This window comes from Gopherus evgoodei, chromosome 1 (assembly GCF_007399415.2).
Source record: "Gopherus evgoodei ecotype Sinaloan lineage chromosome 1, rGopEvg1_v1.p, whole genome shotgun sequence".
Classification (NCBI taxonomy): Eukaryota; Metazoa; Chordata; order Testudines; family Testudinidae; genus Gopherus; species Gopherus evgoodei.
In genome coordinates this window covers 194,558,621-194,578,252 of record NC_044322.1, presented here as the reverse complement: position 1 = coordinate 194,578,252, position 19,632 = coordinate 194,558,621, and the positions used below count along the sequence as shown (strand labels likewise).

General features: G+C 40.0%; 1 protein-coding gene across 2 annotated transcripts in view; it reads left to right on the top strand.

The window, feature by feature from the left end:
• The window catches only part of EPHA3 (EPH receptor A3), a 324,372-nt gene that overhangs the window by 292,498 nt on the left and 12,242 nt on the right, over positions 1-19,632 (top strand). For both annotated transcript variants that reach the window (XM_030581675.1, XM_030581667.1), the window contains exons 14-15: positions 2,045-2,194; positions 4,835-5,028. In XM_030581675.1, coding sequence (XP_030437535.1) covers positions 2,045-2,194; positions 4,835-5,028 — 344 coding nt within the window. The remainder of the gene's footprint in view (positions 1-2,044; positions 2,195-4,834; positions 5,029-19,632) is intronic.

The following is a 19,632-nucleotide window of genomic DNA, read 5'->3' as shown; positions in this document are numbered from 1 at the left end:
TCTTCCTCAGAGAGGTATTAAGACCATACATTTCTGAACGTTTGTGTGGCTCCCTAATGGCACAGCAATGAGGGCTGTGAGAAAAACCTATAAATACAAATACAAAGCATGTTACTCAGCATGAGTAGGGGACATCTCATTTTGGGTGTTGAGTTTGAAAGAGGAAGACTGTAGGGCCAGTCTGGTTTTGGAACATGGATTAAATTTGTGTTCTGGGAAATGGCTTCAAACACGGCTCTTTACTTGCTTGGGGTTTTATTTTACAGTGATGGCAGGACAGCAAAAGGAATTAAACCCATCCAATTTGGAGAGATTCACGTGACATGAAGATTGGTGTAATGGTTAGGGCATGAGTCATGGAGCCAGGAGAACCAGGTCCACCACAGACTTCCTGTCCTTGGGGAGGTCTGTTCCCCAACTCTTAAATGCTGATAATAGCACTTCCCTGCCTCATAGGGGTGTTTTGGGATAAATGCATTAAAAATTGTGAGGCACTCAGATTATACAGTAATGGAAGTTCCTATATATTGATATCATTTGAGCTGAAGCCTGAGCTGGATTTTTCACCAGTGCTACATATACTATACATCCCTGGTGTTGGAAATGACTTGAACCTGTCATTGTATTCTGCATTCAATTATGTTCATTTCTGAATTATTTTATGCCAAAGTTTTGTTTTACTGTGTAATATGGGCTTGTTTTCTCATGCATGACCCCAAATCATAGACTTACAGATTTCTGTAAAAGCTGGCGCCTTTGGAAAGTGACTTAGTCTCTTCCCTCTAGTTCTCGTGTTGCAGAAATGCAGCCTGAGGCTCCTTGCGTGCATTTTGTTAATTTGGTTTTTGGCACGAAACAGTGGTCTCAATCAGGGAGAGAGATGTTCCCCATAACAACAGGTCTAATTTTAACGGTAGTTTTTCTTCTTTTCCAAGTTTAAATCATTTAATGATGGCTCTTCTCATGACAGTAAAAATGTCTTAGACCAGATTCTCGCCTGTACAAAGGGGTGCAAACAGAGTAGTTGTCCCCGACTCTGAGAGTTGACCAATGCTAGCCCTAACCCCAGCATTAGTATAATTATGGCCCTTCATGTGATCCACATGGATCTTATGCAAGCAGAGGATTGGCGTTAGTAAAGGAGAGCTGCACCACTTCCCCTCCTTCCCCAAAATGTGAGAGTGGCGCAGGAAGTGTAGGAGTCAATTTTGCCAGTTTTACACTAAGAGGAAGCTCATCTGCACTGGCCGTTTATGGCCAGAATCTGGCCCCTTTGCTCCATTTGGATGGCATAAAGGGGTTGGAGCATAACTGAGGATCTGACCTCTGACAGATTATTGCTTCTCCACCTGAAATCAGTGAGACTGGCTCATCAACCCTTTCTTTAAGTGTAAATAAATAAACTGATGATTTGATTTACATAGAAAAATATGTACACATAGAGCTTCAGAAGAGTTTTGTGATACAATATAATGCACTATGTGTTATATAAACCATTGTGATAAGAAATGGCTTGCTTCCATGATAAATGGTAATAGAATTTTATAGCTTAAGGTATTTACTATTCCATATGATCAAATTGGCTATAGGTAACAAAGCATATGTAAAAGCAGCAAAGAGTCCTGTGGCACCTTATAGACTAACAGACGTTTTGGAGCATGAGCTTTCGTGGGTGAATACCCACTTCGTCGGATGCATGTAGTGGAAATCTCCAGGGGCGGGTATATACATGCAAGCAAGAAGCAGGCTAGAGATAACGAGGTTAGTTCAATCAGGGAGAATGAGGCCCTCTTCTAGCAGCTGAGGTGTGAAAACCAAGGGAGGAGAAACTGGTTTTGTAGTTGGCAAGCCATTCACAGTCTTTGTTTAATCAGGGTATTCACTCACGAAAGCTCATGCTCCAAAACATCTATTAGTCTATAAGGTGCCACAGGACTCTTTGCTGTTTTTACAGATCCAGACTAACACAGCTACCCCTCTGATACTTGAAAGCATATGTAGATGTACATGTGTTACAATAATTAAAGGATTGTTCTGCTTCCAGGGGGGGAAGATTCCAATCCGATGGACATCACCAGAAGCCATTGCATACCGCAAGTTCACATCAGCCAGTGATGCATGGAGCTATGGGATTGTCCTCTGGGAGGTGATGTCCTATGGAGAGAGACCATACTGGGAGATGTCCAATCAGGACGTGAGTATATTGTAGTCTGGAGTTATGTTCTCAAATAAAAAATTGAGCTGTGAGAGGAAGTGGAGCATAGTGAAGCCAGGTGACTCCTAGTTTTTGACACTGACATAGAATAAGATGTAAAAAGGAAAGTTTCCAAGTCTCCTTGCTTGTTGAAAAGACCTGTAGAATTTAAATGAAAATGATAATCTTTCTAAAAGGTTTTGGACCACTATGTACAATGTAACAGAGAATTATACTCGTGCTGAGATATTCTAAAAGATGGTTTTAAAAAGTCTACAGGAAAGATGTCATTTTTTTTTACACTCTAGGGGTTTTTAGGGCCATTTTAATTGAACCAGGCCAAATGTCTGTAGATCCCTTTTGGTTCCATCTCTGTAACGGTCTGTATATTTTTTCCATAAAGGTTGCATGCACAAGTAAGTTGTTATTGGAGCCTGTAAAGAAGAGAATGGAAGCATTTGTATTAAGACTTGAATTAAACAAAAAATTTTCTGGAGGCAGTCAGCAGATAACATGAGGAGATAGTTTCATTTGTTTAGAAGACCTTTAATGTGGAGTTATGTCTATGTAACATACAGATCCTCCATGCTTTTGGGGTTTAATTAATGAATCTCTGCTAACATGTTTGTTTTGTTAGAGGGATTGTATTTCCCAAAGTAAGATTCTTTAAAAACAAAAAACTATTGTGTTGTTTCTCTTGATATATTTCACAAGTCAATTATAACCCAAAATTTTTGGATAGAAGTAAAACGATAACTTTCTGCCACAAATGGGCTGGGCAAAGATTTTCTGAAGATTTTCTATGCCCAATTTTTAACACTAAACAAACAAAGGAGCAGAAATGACAACTAGAATCAGTCCGACAGAGCATTTTCTTTCCGCCTTCACCTAAAAATGTGAATATAAATACAAAAATTCATTAAAAAACAAAACAAAACTGTCCCTTTCAACTAAGGACTCTTGGCTATATCTCAGACTTGAACAGAAAACTGTATTCTTTTTAAGTAGGTGTCAAAATGTGTCTATTATTGGTCAGGATTAATTAATTGCATTTAGATTGTAGTGGGATGCCTTCCACAATATCTGTTCATATTAAAATGAAATACAGGGCAAGTGTATGTGTGTGTTTTTTCACTACAGGGCTACTTAAACCACATAATGTGTTTCTAGCTTATTCCTGTCTCAAAACAGTTTTCACTGCTTTGAAATCTAGCAGTCCTGAAAACACAAATGCTAGTGTAATATCCCCTATATCATCATCTAGTTTGGATATGTAATTTTGTAACTCATATGCAAAATCTATTATCTGGAGTGATAAGGAGGATTGTAACACCAGAAGAGAAAGGAAATGGTAACATTTTAAAAAATCTTATAAAATTTTAGATGCAGGGCAAAATTTTACATTGTCTCTTATTTCAATGAGGTTACACCTAGGCAAAGAAGAAGATAATTTGACCTGCACTGTACAGTAGAAGGTATGAAGTTTTCATATTAGCAACCTGCTGTCAAAATGAGATCTATTATGTTCTAAAGACTATGTGCTGTGCTGTCTTCAAGGATCCCCTTACTCAGAATTTCCATTGGGGTGTATATAGGTGAGGTATCCTATTGATTACAATGGGAATTCAGCTGCACATAGGGGAAAGCATATAGCACTAAAGATACCTAAATGGTGGCTTTGATGTCTTCTGAAGTATAAGTATTAATACTTATTAATGAAGATATTGGAATCAAATGATCAATAATCAGATCGTGACTGACAACTCTTATAGTCCTAAATAGCGACAAAGAGTCCTGTGGTACCGTATAGACTAACAGAAGTATTGGAGCATGAGCTTTCGTGGGTGAATACCCACTTCTTCAGATGCATGTGATGGAAATTTCCAGGGGCAGGTATAAATATGCAGGCAAGAATCAGTCTAGAGATAACGAGGTTAGTTCAACCAGGGAGGATGAGGCCCTCTTCTAGCAGTTGAGGTGTGAACACCAAGGGAGGAGAAACTGCTTTAGTAGTTGGCTAGCCATTCACAGTCTTCATTTAATCCTGAGCTGATGGTGTCAAATTTGCGAATGAACCGAAGCTCAGCAGTTTCTCTTTGAAGTCTGATCCTGAAGTTTTTTTTCTGCAGGATGGCTACCTTTAAATCTGCTATTGTGTGTCCAGGGAGGTTGAAGTGTTCTCCTACAGGTTTTTGTATATTGCCATTCCTAATATCTGACTTGTGTCCATTTATCCTTTTACGCAGGAATTGTCCCGTTTGGCCGATGTACATAGCAGAGTCCTAAATGTCCCCCAACTGTCCACCAATCGGGTCTTTGTTGTAATAGAGCCCATATCTTATGAAATGTAGCATTTTTGTGGCTTTAATCTAATCAATGTGAGTTTGGAGAAGGTTTTTTAGGTTTTTTTAGAGTCTCACTTTCCTCATACTGTATCTTAACCTTCCTGTAGCACTTTCTGTATATCTAATTTGCTACATGGTTTACTTTGCAGATAACCAATAGTGTTACACTGCAAGACAACTGGTGAATAAACACATTTGTTTAAACATAAAGTGTCTGTGATAATTTGTTTCACAGGATTGATAAAATAAGTTAATTTAATTGCCTCAACTTTCCAATAACTTTTATCCTTGTTAGGTAATCAAGGCTGTGGATGAAGGGTACCGCTTACCACCTCCTATGGACTGCCCAGCTGCCTTGTATCAGTTGATGCTGGACTGTTGGCAGAAAGACAGAAACAACAGACCCAAGTTTGAGGAGATTGTCAGCATCTTGGACAAGCTGATCCGTAATCCCAGCAGTCTGAAAATAATCACCAATGCGGCTGCAAGGTGACATGTTAAATTCTACATCGCACTTAATGAAAATAAATGTTTGCTTTCTCCACCTACAGTAATTAAAATGTGTTTGCTTTGTCCATCCACTTTCTCAGTTTTATCTATTGCTTATTTGCATGCTTGAAGGCTAGAAGAAGCTTTCCGCTCTCTGGTCAGAAGAGATTATTGTAAATAAAAATATAACAGATGTTTGTTTGGGCTGGTGAAACCCAGCTAATTTTAAGATGAGATGGAAAAGTGTTAAACTCGAGTAAATGAATATCTGAGCTGCAAGTCATGTTGGTTTCGATCCTGCAATGTGATGAAATCCCTGACCCGCCACTGACTTCAGCGGATGCTGAAGGTGCTTAGTATCTCACAGCTACTCTGATTCAGCTAGGTACTTAAGCACATAAGTAATCCCATTAACTAGAACCAAGCGACTCACATGCTTATAATTAGGCAGGTGCATAAATATCTTGCTGAATTGTGTCCCTGAAAAGGTATGTGATGCCCTGTTCTCTTCTGGCCTCATCCAGCAAATTACCTATAAATGAGAGTACTCCCATGTACTTCAGTAGGACTAATATCCTTAAAGTTAAGCATGCACTGCAGTGTTTTGCTGAATCAGAACCTTAATAAGGATCTCATTTCTAACATGAATGCTGATACAATGCTTCTAATTGAATTAAAAAGACTCATTTACAACCCTGTTTATCCAGAGAGTTCTGAGACCTATGCAGTGTTCTGATAAAGAGGAGGGAATAACTGATGAATGCCCTGACATCTGAGGACAGAAGCAGGATATGGTTAAATACCATAGTTCTGATTAAATAGGGTATAGATTAATAGGTCTGTACTGCATATAAAATACCTGGCTCTTAAAGAGGCTGCTATGAAGAGGCTAGATTTTAAGGCTGTTTTAAAAGGGGGTTGCACCCTGATTTTAAGTGTAAATGTTGATCACAGGGCCCAGACTGACAGCCTGGAGTCTGATGTCCTATATCCACAGAATAGTTACTGCCTGGGTAGTGATGGCGTGGGTTACATATGTGTCATGGTAATACCCTGAGGGGACATCTTTTCAGGCGAGAGAATCAACAAAGTATAATATTAAATGTCCTTTAAAAATGAATCCCAGGAGGTTATTCTTTTTTTATCTGTTTTTAAAATATTTTGTCTTCCACAGCTGACCTAGCCCTAGATCTAAATTCTGTTCCATCATGGTGAACTAAGGGGAGGTCATAACAAGGGAAATGGGGGTGGAGCTGAAAAAACTTGGTTAGTGTTTAAGCCTGCTGTGTAAATAGAATTGACCTGGTTCCTTTTCCTCTTGCCCCAAGCAGTGTGTTTTTTTCCTGAGGTAGAAGCTTGCTAGTCACTTCTCTCTCACTAGTACACAAAGAAAAGAATGGGCAGAGGAAGGCAGCGATACTAATGGGCTTGGTTATTAAAAATATCTAATGAGATTTGATTCTCCTGCACAGTAAACATGCTTTAATAATTAATTGCTGGGGTTTTTAACACATTATGAATGATAAAAGTTTATCAGGATAGCTATTCCACGTTATATAGCTGTTGATTGTATTAAAACCAAATTAGTTTAAGCATTATCTTCCCCAGTTAAAAGTTTGTGCTAAATGTCTTTTGGGCCTCAGTTCAGCAAGAGACACAAGCATGTGTTTAAATTTAAGCAAGTGCATTAGTGTTTAGCTGAATTGGGAGTTGGGAATAATTTCCATATTCCATTTTGGTTTTATCTTTGGATTGCGGGAATTAATGCATACTTTTTTAGCATTTAAAACAAAATATTTATTTGTTTCATCCATCTAATACCAAACCCATGCACAGAATTCTTATGGGACCCCAACATACCAAAGGATTCAGAAACAGGTTGCTACAGTTCAGGGATGAGTTGCACTTGTGAGCTTTCTCTGTTCCTCTGTGGGCACTTTTTCCAAGTGAGAGACTTATATCTCAGAGAGTGGAACCCCACGGTTCACTCCACCTGAGACTGGATCATCAAGTTACCGCACTCCCTGTTTACTAACCATATTTACTTCAGCTGGCCCAACTGGGCATTGAGTCCTATTTTAGAATTCTCTCTGAGACCAATATGAGATTTCTGTGACTCAGGACAGCTTCTTCAAAAACAAGTGTGAAGTGTTGGTGCATAGAAATTTAACGAGCAGAAAGAAACAAAGTTGAAACAATAACTGCCACTGTGCACCTTATCTGACCTAAACCTTATCCTTTCTTTGCCCGCGTAGGTGGATTCTGCTCATCAGTCACCCCCTTCTGAGCATGAGGCCCAGCCTGCAGCTCTCTGCAGGCCCTTTCTCTTAGTCCAGGACAATCTCTGAGTTCACAAGCAGACTTTTATTTGTCCCAAAGTTCCTCTGTCTGCCCTGAGACCCCAAGCCTTGTCCAAATTTATGCATCTTCACCAGTGGGTCAGGTTGATCTTCAAAGCAGTCAGCTCTCTGTTTTGTCCTTTAATTACTGGTGAATAGGTGATGCTCAGTAGAGTTAGTCCAGTTTTCCTGTGTATATGCCTGCCAGGGTGTTTCTAGACTGCAGTCAGAGGTATGACTGCAGCACTTCTTTGATCTAACTAGCTGGAGTAATAATAGCAGTGAAGCACAGACTTCAGCTCGGGATAGCTGCTTGAGTACGTACCCAGGATCGCGAGTAGAGTTGAACAGTCTGTGCTTCTTTAGCTTCACTTCTATTGTTACTCCAGTTAGCTAGATCAAAGCAAGTTCATATAGGTCTTCATATGCTGCAATCTCACCTCCAATTGCAGTGTAGACATACCCTAATTGTGTGCTGGAATTTACCCTGGTGATCACATAAGCCCTAACAGATTAGCAAACAGGGACATGTAGTTTTCATAACACATTCATTACCAGTACTCTGGCAAATCTCTCTTTACTTTCTGCAGGCACGAGAGGAATAGACATGTGCAACAGGAAAAAAAGCAATATGACCCCTCCACCCCCCAACACACAGTCCAAGTATCCAGACTGTGCTCAATGGGCTAGGTTGGAGGAATCCTCTCCCACAAGTTACTCTACAGCAGCTACCTGAGACTGCAGTAGCTCACATGACACATATGCCCTTGTCAATATTTAGGAATCATCAGTGGAGCTACATTGCAGTAGCTCCCACCCCTCCTTTAACCCCCACTTCTGCCCTGCTTTTAGAATCCTGTTGTTGAAAGCATTCTGAAAGTCTCATGGAGCTGTGTCCTGCAAATCCCTCTTCCCTCTGTTTGTGTGTGTGTGTCTGTCTGTCTGTCTGTCTCTCTCTCACACACACACACACACACACACACACACACACACACACACACACACACACACACACACACACACACACACAGAGCAATGGAACCAAGTTAATTCTGCTGCATACAGGAACCTCTAGGACTGTGGGTGGGTGTAGAAATTACCCCTAGATATAAGGATACAAATGATTGGAAATAATTTGTATGGGAATCTATTTTGCCTGATGATATTTAAAAAAAAGATATTATAGATATAAAATCATCTTTTTTATCGTTTTTAACCTTACATGTTTAAATGTGTTTGGTCATCCGCTGATGTTTGTTTAAAACAATCACTACCTTCTTACATCCAAATTACATGCATATTACTATAGATGTGAAATATAACTTGTCACCCTCCTCTGCTGCATTTCTTTCTCTCTTATGTTAGGCCCCAGTTCAGCAAAGCACTTAAGCATGTGCTTAGCTTGAATCCCAATGAAGTCAGTTAAGCATGTGCTTAAGTGCTTTGCTGAATTCAGGGCCTCAGTCTGCACATACATATTTCATACAGCTGCCCCCCTCTGCCTAGGCAGGAGTCTGTGATACAAAAATTAAGTCAAATAATTTGATTGTGTTTAAAGGGATTGGGGTTCCTGGGTCCCACTCTTTTAGTCCCCTTAATCTAGTCCCTGATTCCCTAACCTTGAAAGGAGTCACGGGTAGTGATATCAACTACTTAAATGCTCACCTTGGGGCTTCGTGAACCTATCCTACCCAGATAGTACAGTGAAGTCTTTGTCTCCTTGTAGGCACAGTGAATGGCCTTCCTGAGAACAGTCCCTCTGAAGGTGTCCAGGAGTCTCTCTTGGGAGCTGTAAGAGCCACTGTCGTTCTCTCAGCAACAGTCTAGAAATTCATGCTTTTAAGATCTTATTCCACCTCTGACATGACTGACAGGACCAGAGGGACAGGGCCAGCCCACAGCAGCTCTTTAACCTCTTAACCACTGGTGTGGGGTTTATACACCCCGTCATGCTTTCTTTACCGTGTGAAATCCATGTTCTTCAATTACGTAGTCTTTTTGTGAAGTCTCTCTTTACTTGGCTGTGTGTGTACTCTGTGGGCTCAGATGTTTATATCCCTTATGCCTTCTCCTGTACACATAGATGTCTAGTTTTGCAAACTGATATAGAAACTGAATACGGAACAAGTGAAGTTGTGCAAGTCATATAATTTTGCCAAAGCATTGCATAACCTAATCATAATTTCTTTTCATTCATATCCTGCTGTTCTCTCTTGGTATCTCAGTATTATGTTGGTTTTTATTATTGAATCTCTAGGTTGTTTGAATATCTGTAGCCTGGAAGTGAGTTCATCTTCTCCCAGTTTTAATCAATTCTATTATATTTGTACTTGGACTTACTATTTTTTGAGTCCGGTGTATATTACTTTCACATAGGTGAACATTTCACTCAATTACAAAGAGATGGAAAGCTTTCCATAATTCAGTGGGTGAGTCAGAAATACTTCATCCATCCCATAACAAATTGGTGAAGCTGGAAGCCAACAGCATTTGTTGATTCTTGTTTCATTTGTGAGACACAATGAAAACCAAGAGTTGCATAATTGAAAATATTTCCCAAACTATAAAACTCTGAAATAGGCTTCTGACACTTGATTTTTTTTGTCAGCTATTGAAGCTGATTAGGGATTTCTATAATCTTCAAGCTTCATTGTTCAAAGTTTTTTGGCTGGATTTCAAGCAAAAAATTTCTCTGTTATAGATGTGATGGCTCAAACTTTATAATAGCATCACGGGCATAAGCAGGCAGATCACTGAACTAAATAAATATATATATAATTAAAATACAAGTGTGTAATTAAAAATACATTAAAAGCACTGCAGTGACCCCAAATGTGTCGTGTTAATGGGCATAGCGTGGTCTCCAGGTAACATTGCACTGAACTGGGGGTGAGGAGCAGGGCTGGATTAAAGAATTTGTGGCCCTGTGCACTATGGAAACCAGGTTCCCTCCACCTTTGCTGATAGGGGGTGGACTGCCCCTGAAGAATGTAACTGGGAGGAGCGCAAGTCCTACCCCTGGGGGTGTGAGGGCTGGTGAGCAAGCTGGCCGACACTCAACCCCCAGCAGTTCCTTTCCCACCCGGCTGGCCCAGGTCCCCAGTCCATCCCATTGGCTCTCACCACAGCATGCAGGCAGGACAGAACTTGAGTGTGCCACCCCCCATTCCATTCAAATTTAACTAAGACACCCTTCATACTTTAGTGGCAACTGGGTCTCCCTGAGATTGGAGTCTCTGTGCAAGTCACCATTGGTTAATCTGGGCCTGGTCAGGAGACCAAAATTTATTTGCCAATGGCAAAATTTCTTAATCTCTTTGTGCCTCATTATTCCTATTTCTAAAATGGAGATAGGCTAATCCATAGAATTTGTCAAACAAACTGGGGAGGGAGAGGGGAATTAGTGAAAAAAGGTAATGTTTTCCCCATTTTTTTCCCCCCAAAATGAAAACATTGAAACTCTAAATTCTGTTGGATTTTTACATTTGCAAAATTTCCTTCAGCTTTATAGTTGATCACAATATCTTGGAAGGGAACTCCCCCAAAACAGACATTTTTCCTTTTCTGTTTTTATTCTTTTATTTTGAATGTTGAGATTAGAAAAAAATCTAGCATCCTTACCTACCTCTTGATAATGTGCTTTGAGAGTGACAAGTGAAAAGCTAGGAACTACTAGGAACTGGACTGAAACCACTAGTTCTGTGTCTCATTCATAAAATGTCCCTCCTCTCAGCTCCTCCACACAATTTGCAAATCAGAAACTGTGTAGCAATTTTTAATGAAGGATAGATATAACTGGATAGCGTTAACCAACTCATATAGCTTTTTACAAGAGAGGCTACCAACCTTTTCTGCTGTCTGGCTTTAACATACTCCTGCCTGCCAGGCACAACATATTTTTAAACAACTACTAATAGACTCTGAAGAATGAATTACTCTGATCTCAAGTGGGTCACTTAGGGTTTGTCCATACAAACATTTAGTTTGTTGCAAGATGGCATGTGAACCTACCCCACAATAGCCTGCTGCAGACTAAGTCTTGACATAGACTCCACTTTCGTAGCTTCTTAGTACACTTTGATCTACCCTATTTCAAAACTTTAGTAGATCTAACTGTACTAACGAGATGTTAGTGCATGCCAGCAGGATCCTAATAGACACTTACTATGTAGCAGGCTACTGTGGGGCAGATTTACACTCCAGCTTGCTTCACATTAAATGTTTGTGTATGGAAGTCCTAAATTAACCTTTCTGCCCATCTGTAAAATATGGATAACAAGTGCCTTCTTCACAGGAAGATTAATTAGTTAATATTTACAAAGTCCTTGGAAGATGAAAAGTGTGACATGCTGGCTAAGTATCATTAGTTAGTAGGATGCAGTTTCTAAATCTGCAAACATGGCTCTTTTTACAGCACTAAATCATTACAAAATATTCTAAAGGGCTAGTAATTGCTGCAAATTTGTTCTAATTTGGTAAAGTTGAAGGGCTTCAGCTAAACCATTTGATTGAAGACCAAACTGGGGATGACTCTTGCTTTATAGATTGTTATGTTTCCCCTTCACCTCTCCTGTTTCTGGCCTCCATAAATGTAACTAATTCACAGTCAGTCCTCGCGTTAAGATAATTTTTCCAGAAATAAAGCACAGGTCTTGCTCACAGAAGCTTGTGAAATGATATTTCATTTTTGTTTTTACAAGCTGTCTTTGAATCTCTCCAAAGAGTGTGCCTTTGATATAGTAATCATCTTATCCTATTTTAAAGAGAGCTAACATATATGAGTTTTATTTGCAGTCTGTCAAAGGCTTTCTGAAAAGTCATATAACTTAAAAAGGGGATACTAAAATGACAATGCCACCACCTCACAAAATGTAAAGCAGCGTATATTGTCTTTTATGCAATGACAGCACTTAACAGGTTAAAAAGATATTTAAAATTGTGGTTTATACGAATATCTAAAATGAATTATTTTTCTTATTTTATGTGGCTAAATCATAAATAAAATGTAGGACCAAGTTCTGCTGTCAGGAGCATATGTGTAAATTCAGAGAAATTCTTCGGAACTCTGAAATTATTCTTCATTTGCACCATCGGATCTGAGAGCAGAAATTGGTCCTTAATATTTCGGATAAGCTGTTAAAGTAAATGTGCAGAACAATTCTTCAATAATCTTTTGACTTTTGATTTTGCAGATTGCAGTGTGGGGATTGGCCCCTGTGCCTGCCTGCCCAGAGTTCCATTATTTTCACTGGGACTCTGTACTGGGGAGGAGTCTGCCCATAAATTGTAATTTGCAGGAGTGGCCGTGAAGTTGCAAATCTCCTACTATCATATATATTTCATCATAATTCCATTAATTTGCTGGTTTTGGTGATAAAAATTAGCCAATCTTGTGCAAAACACAACATTCTTTCCTGAACAGAATTACATGACTTTGAGCCCTAAAACTATTATTTTTAATTCATAATCATAGTCCTAATTAACCTTATTGAAAAAACAGTAAAAGTGGTGTTATCGCCAGAATATGCTGTAGTGTACCAAATAGGCTTATCTCTTTATATTCCAGTGGTACTCTGTTTAAATATTGTCCAAGTATCTAGAAAGATAACCCATTTAAGTCAGCAAATGTTACTGTATTTCAAAAAAATCAACTTTTCTTAAAAAGCAAGCTTGAATCCATTTAACATAGTCCAGCATCTTGCAAATTCGAAGGATCAGAAGAAATTCTCTCCACAATGCAACTGCGAATATATATGAAAAGTTGGGTGAATAATTTATCATGCATACTTTTCTGTTAACACATAGTTTGCAAAAACCATGTAACTTTCTTGAATGTGTTATTAATTATTTAATTAATTCCAGGAATAATTTCTGTTAGTAATTATTGGTGTGGAGACTATTTGTGAACAGTTCATTGCAAGTGTTGAAGCTGAAGGTGTCTTGCTAGTTTTCATTGGACATGTAGATCGCATGGTATCATTTCAGTTCCCAGAATGGTTAAACATAACATAAATGTCCAGTGCACTCACATTTACAAATTCAAAGCTTCCCATAGCTATTATCCAGTGAAATTTGATATGTCTGTGAACATTCCTTCTCAAAAAGTAGTTTGCTAGAATATTTCTAGAAACCAAACTCAGCAGGGGTAAGGAACAGGGTCAAAGAAAAGAAATAAGCGTTCAAGGAGAATGTTGTGTAGCATGCACTTGGCTCTAGTTTTTACAACTGGCCTTACACTAAATCAGTCTCAGGCAGCCAAGCATCTTCATGCAAAGATTTCTGACACTGACTAGATGTTTTAGGGAGTTTTAAATCCATTTCTGACCTGCTTTAATTTTGGTCACTTGCTTCTCAAGGAATTTTAAGGCTGATGAGTTGAGCAAAAAACCCTCCGATTTTACTTGAACCATTCCAACCAATGCCAATATACTGTTGTGTTCATCAGGAAATCATACTGTGTTTGTCCAGGTACCAGTAAATAATGATGATAATTTCAATCGTATTGAGAACAAAGACCCCTAGACTCTTTGTTTCTATTGCAAATAGATCTAGCGGAGCTTCTGTCTCCACACAGAGACTTTCTAAATGGATCCCTGGATGCATTATTGGCAATTGCTGTTCTGCTGAGGTTCCATCTCCCTTATGAGTGACGGCACTTTATCACAATCTACCCTAGAGCCCTGCTCAAAGACATTCCAGTTGCTGAAATCTGCATGGCTGCGACATTATCCTTGGTACATACGTTTTCCACCCCTTTGTTTCATTAGTAGATAATGCAGTTCTTTCTTCTGTGACGGACTCTGTTCCAAAACTCCCTTCTCCTTAAGAGGTTACTACTAGGGAGTCACCTGAAGTGAAGTATCCACAGGGATACTACTTAAGAAGAAGAGGTTACTCACCTTGTACAGTACTGGCATTCTTTGAGATGTGTGTCCCCTAGGGTGCTCCACTATCTTCCCTTCTTTCCACTGTTTTAGAGTTTCCTTGCTATAGAGAAGAAACTGAGGGCAGTTCGCCCATGTAGCCTTCTATGACCTCGATATGGGGTACATGAATAAGTAGGGTGTGTGCACAGGCTTAATGGGCACTGCTACCAAAAATCTCCAACCAAAGGCTCAGGGTGCATGCACACCTGAACTGCACCACCCACAGGGGGAGGCAATTTGAAAAACTCCAGTTACTGCACAAGGAGAATAACTTCTCCTCTTTTATTACTTGTTGTTTAGTGTGATTCGGAAGGGATCTATACTGTTATTTCAACTCAGTTTTCAGATTTTTTACTGTGCAGCCCTCATTAGCATTAATGGAAATTCTAAGCTGGAAGCGCTAGAAAACAAACTGTGCAAAGCCATTGCCTGATATAGTAAGCATTAAGTCTGCCTTGAGATTCACAATACAGCCAAATGTGAGATGTGATGTCTGCATAAGGCAGGTCACTGGCACAAAATGGAACAGACAGGGAGCCAGTACAGCATTTTACAAGCCTTCTAATTGCACTTTTTTCTCTTTTAAAGAGGTTATAGATTGTTTTAGCAATAATGACTGGATGGTGTTAATGGGCAGACACTCAGCCAGTTGTGAATTCCCAAGAAATACCCTGCACCATGATACCAGTTGCTTAATTGCATAGCTAACACTGCACTGTGTATAACAAGTTGAAAATATATTCCTGTACACAGTGGTGGTTTTGGCCTAAAACATTCATCCCTGGTAGCTAGTGTTGATCCTGCTGGGAAAGTGTAAAGTGAATTATACTGACACGGAGGTAGGTGACTTGTTGAGTCATTACTTTACCTGGATACAGTGGGTTTGGGGATGACTCCCTGGAGAGAGATGACCTAATATGTGGGCTGAGCGGCTGTGAGTGAGGAACTTTAGAAGCAGCCAAGGCTGAGAAAACTTAAACTACTCCTATTATTTTCTTTGTTAATAAAGCTGGACTCCATTAAATGGGATGTAGACTATGTTTTCAGAGCAATTTGAAAAATGTAAAAGTAGTGTCAGGAGATTTTTGTTTTTAAGACACACTGGAAAGGGGGAAATCAAAAGAGGAAAAGAGGTGGGTCCTGAAATGGGTCAGGGAACAATAAGAATTACAGCAGCAGATCTTTCTGCAGCTTATAGCAGCAAGCCGGGGTGGCATTACACCAGGAACAGCAAAGACTTTTCCTGGAGCAGTTGTTCCAGAGGATTATTAAACTAGAGACACTGCTTAGACTAGCATTTGGGTATTGACCTTTACCTGTCCAAGATAATGACTTATAGGTTTATCTAGTCACTTTCACTGACTTGCAGCTATCTGCTGCAGCAGCACATCACCTTGGGGAACAAGGGAAGAGGATTCCTAGGCTGTCTATTTGGTTTTTAACAAGAGAGACACAAGCTGAATATCTGACTCTGAGCAAGATCCTGCCATCCTGGACTTCCTGGAGACCTTGGAAGAAAAGTACCAAAAAGTTGTTTCAGGGTGAGCCCTTTTCTTTTGCCCAGCAGTTGGACAACTAGGCAGTGCATTGGCTCAAGCCAAAGGAATGAACTGCAGAACTGATGACTGAATTATTTTAGAATAGGATTTGAATAGTCTGCTTTGGAGGATGCAGATAAGGGTGTGCCAGCACCAACAATCTAAGCTGGCAAGAGGCTCTTTCATGGAGGCTGAACTGTTCGGTAAACCACCAGGGCTGTGACTGAAACCCTGACCTGACATATTATCCAAGGTTCTGCTCAAGGAACATTTGGGGAGAAAATTAAAAGAGATTGGGCACTCTGAAGAGGCAGTGTCTAGGAGGGCCCTTCCTGTTGTGTGTATTTTGTTTGTGGGCGATGGGGAGTGTAAATAAATCAAGGACTGTCAAATGAGGCAGTGTGACTTTGAAGAAATGCTAAGGTCAAAACCAAAAAGGGCACTCATCCAGACTCTAGGTAGGTGCAAGCAGTCCTTCCTATGGTCTGTTATTTATGTGAGGAAAATAGTGCATGCAAAAAACTGTGTCCCTATGTAGAATGTGACAATGGGGGCAACACATGGTCTTGCTGAGACTCTGAGCACTGAGACTTGTGTGTGTGTACTGCTTGTACAGATAAAGGAGGGTAATAACCAGCCAGTGGACTCAGGGGGCACCCAAGCATTGGTGCAGGATCACTGAATACAGCCTGAGCTACTTTGGTTACCAGCAGCCATAGAAACTCCAGACTCATCCTTCATCGATAGTTGCCCTGACAATGGACAGATAAGGGGGGACCTCTCTGAACTCACATGCAGATCTGGTCAATTGTGGAGTGAGACTGAGGTTACAGTTTTAGTCTCACCTGGGCACTGAGGTTACATTTTTAGTCCCTCACAGTGAGAGGGAACCAGAGATGCCCTGGGCCTGGCTGGGTGGAAGTCTATGTAAAAGAGTTAAGTGAGGCAAGTAGCTCCTTTCCCCCACCTTAATATAAAACGAATGTGATGGTTGTCTGGAGGGCAAGGGTTTAGGGTGTAGGCTGAGCAGTCCTGAGTGAGGAACCCCGGAAATAGACGAGTCTCAGGAAAAGGTGGGAGCTGATCTTTAATATTTTGCATTTTTTTCTTGGTTAATAATGCCAAAACCCACGATGCAAAGTGGGGAGAAGAAAGCTTCTACTTGTAAAGAGTGTGAGCTGTATTTGGAAAGGAAGCTGGGAAAGACACTTGCTCACAATTTCTAACTGGTGATCTATGTAACAACAAAGTGTACCCACTTTTGACCTCAAAAACAAAGAGGAGCAACAAGCCGGTTTACTCTCAAACTAAGCAAACATGATATAAAATCTCAGAGGGAGAAGAAAATATGCCAAACAGCAAGGCAAATTTTATTTTAAGAACAATCTACTAATTTTACCAGAGGGACACTTTAAACCAAGCATAAATAGCTGTAACTGCAAAGATTCTAGTCCTTAAGGTCCAGGGATAATTAAAGTAAACACAATGACTCTACTTCTCAGTGTGACATTTATTTACTGGTCTCCTGTTGGGAAGCACATACACTCATGATTCCATTTGGTAGAGAAGATAAAACTAAAATTGCCTCACATGCACTCTGTTTTTCTAAGGTTGGAGATAACTATGTTGTCTTTACTGTTAATCCAGAATTTAAGTGCTTGAAGTTACTTACACTAGAAAGAAAGTCGTTTTGCAGTCAAAGCAATGTAGTGAAGGTGTCATTTCACTTTTTGTAAGAGAAAAAGGAATTATAGATGCCTGTTTTAAGTGTGAATGTATAAAGGATGTTTCCAAATTTAAAAATAGGGAATTAGGTTGCATTGATTAGAGGGGAAAAACAAAACATGAAATCTAGGAGGTAGTATATGGGATTTCTCTACCCAGCAGCAATATGCTACCCTTTACACAGAAGTAATGCTTCATCCTTCTGGTGGTCTTGGCACCTGAATATTACAAATTGTTATCTCTCTCTCACTGGGTAGCTGGCACACCTAGAGTAGAGACTTGTACACGGAGGGACTGAAGTCCCTTTGCCATTTAGATATTTATTTCTAGACATGGTGTGCTGTGGCTTGTGACAAAATCTATATTACTGACAGCAAACCATGGTTCTCTGTGCTTATGTGCACGACACAAGAGTTGATTCCAGTGGTTAACACAATGGTCCAGTCCACTGAAAGCTGACTGCAGCAGGGCATTTTGTAGAAAGTACAATCTGGCATCTCACTGTTATATTTGTCACTGTATTTTTATTTATTTGAGGAAAGGGGTGTCACAAGTCAGCAAATTTGGGCCTCCAGCCATATGCAATGCAAGAATGAGTAGCATTGACAATTTTCTCCATGCCAGTGGATGGATAACAATTTGAAAATGTAGCTGTTGGGGAGTGGAGGTTAGGACAAAACAAAAAGAGCCTTAAAAAAAAAAAGATGGGGAAATGTTCTGTTTCACTTCCCCTGAGCAAACATGCAATTTCCATGATTTCTTTTTAATGACTCTGTTCTGAAGCTGGTAGGTACTGATTTATGAAAAGCTGTAAAAGATCAGGTGGAAACCTGCAGGATGTCGTTTACAGCTGCATGGATTGCAACCTATCTAATTTGTCTAGTTAAGTGTGAGCTCATGGCACACATCACCCAGCCCATAAATTTCATGTTCAGACCTTCTGTCTAGGGGCTGGGTCAGGGGGAGAAAAATGCCGATGTGTGCAGATGCTCTGAAAGCCCAGCATTCCCTTGGTGCATGGGAGGAGACATCACGGACTCTTCACAGTGAGAGACAAATTCCTGTTCATTGATAAACTGTCCAGATGTCCTCTCTGAGGAGGAAAGTAACTAATTTTTGCTTAGAATCCTACAAGGAGAAAAATGATACTTTACAGTGCTGGTTAGTCTGAGGTCACTTACATAAAAATTAGGTCATATTTTTTGTCCCGGTGATACTTTGATCCAAGTAATAAACATAAAAGCTCTGTTGGGCCACTCTAATCCCTAATCCTAGGGTCCTGTTCTATTTCATCTTGTTTATGCTCATTCTTTCTCAAAGCAATTATTGAGTCAGGCCCTGTTTTATTAGAGTTAAGATGAAAAAAATAAAAGTAACACACTAAGTTGAATAGAGAAAAAATTTCTCCGTGCTTTATCATGAAGCACAATTCATAAATACCCTTAATAAATGTCTTGGGATTCAAGATGCTATACCCAGAAAAGCATAAATAAAAAGTGACTCTTCATAGGACAAACAGTAGTTAGCTAGGTGTAGACCATATGGCTACCGGGTACACCCTGGGCCTGCTTGCCAAACTTGGGCATCTAACTGTTCACTGTTCAAAACTTCACTTACACAGGTGCCTAAGGGCTGCTTTTGGCATGACAGTGGGATTGTATGTGCTTAGCTGTAAAGGGCAATGTCTGCAAATTGTTTCTTTACCTCCCCCTTGCCATACATCCCTTGTTGCTCTTTTCCCTTGCCACTAGGCCTATTGTACAGTTTTCCAGTGTCTTCTACCACTTTTATTCTCTTAGTGGAATGGTACATGATGGTAGATGGTCAGGAATCTTCTTTCCCATCTAAGATTGTCCACAGGGGTCAGCTGGTGTAAAATGTCATGGTGCCATTGAAATCAACGGAGCTATAACATTTGACATCAGTGGAGGATCAGGCTTCAGATATCTCCCAAGACCATTACTCTAGACAACAAACAATTGTTTGACTGTTCGGCCTTTAAAGAGAGTGTGGCCAGGCAAAACATATTGCCTATGCTAAGAAGATACTGAGTTGCTGCTCTTGAACCTGGTTGAG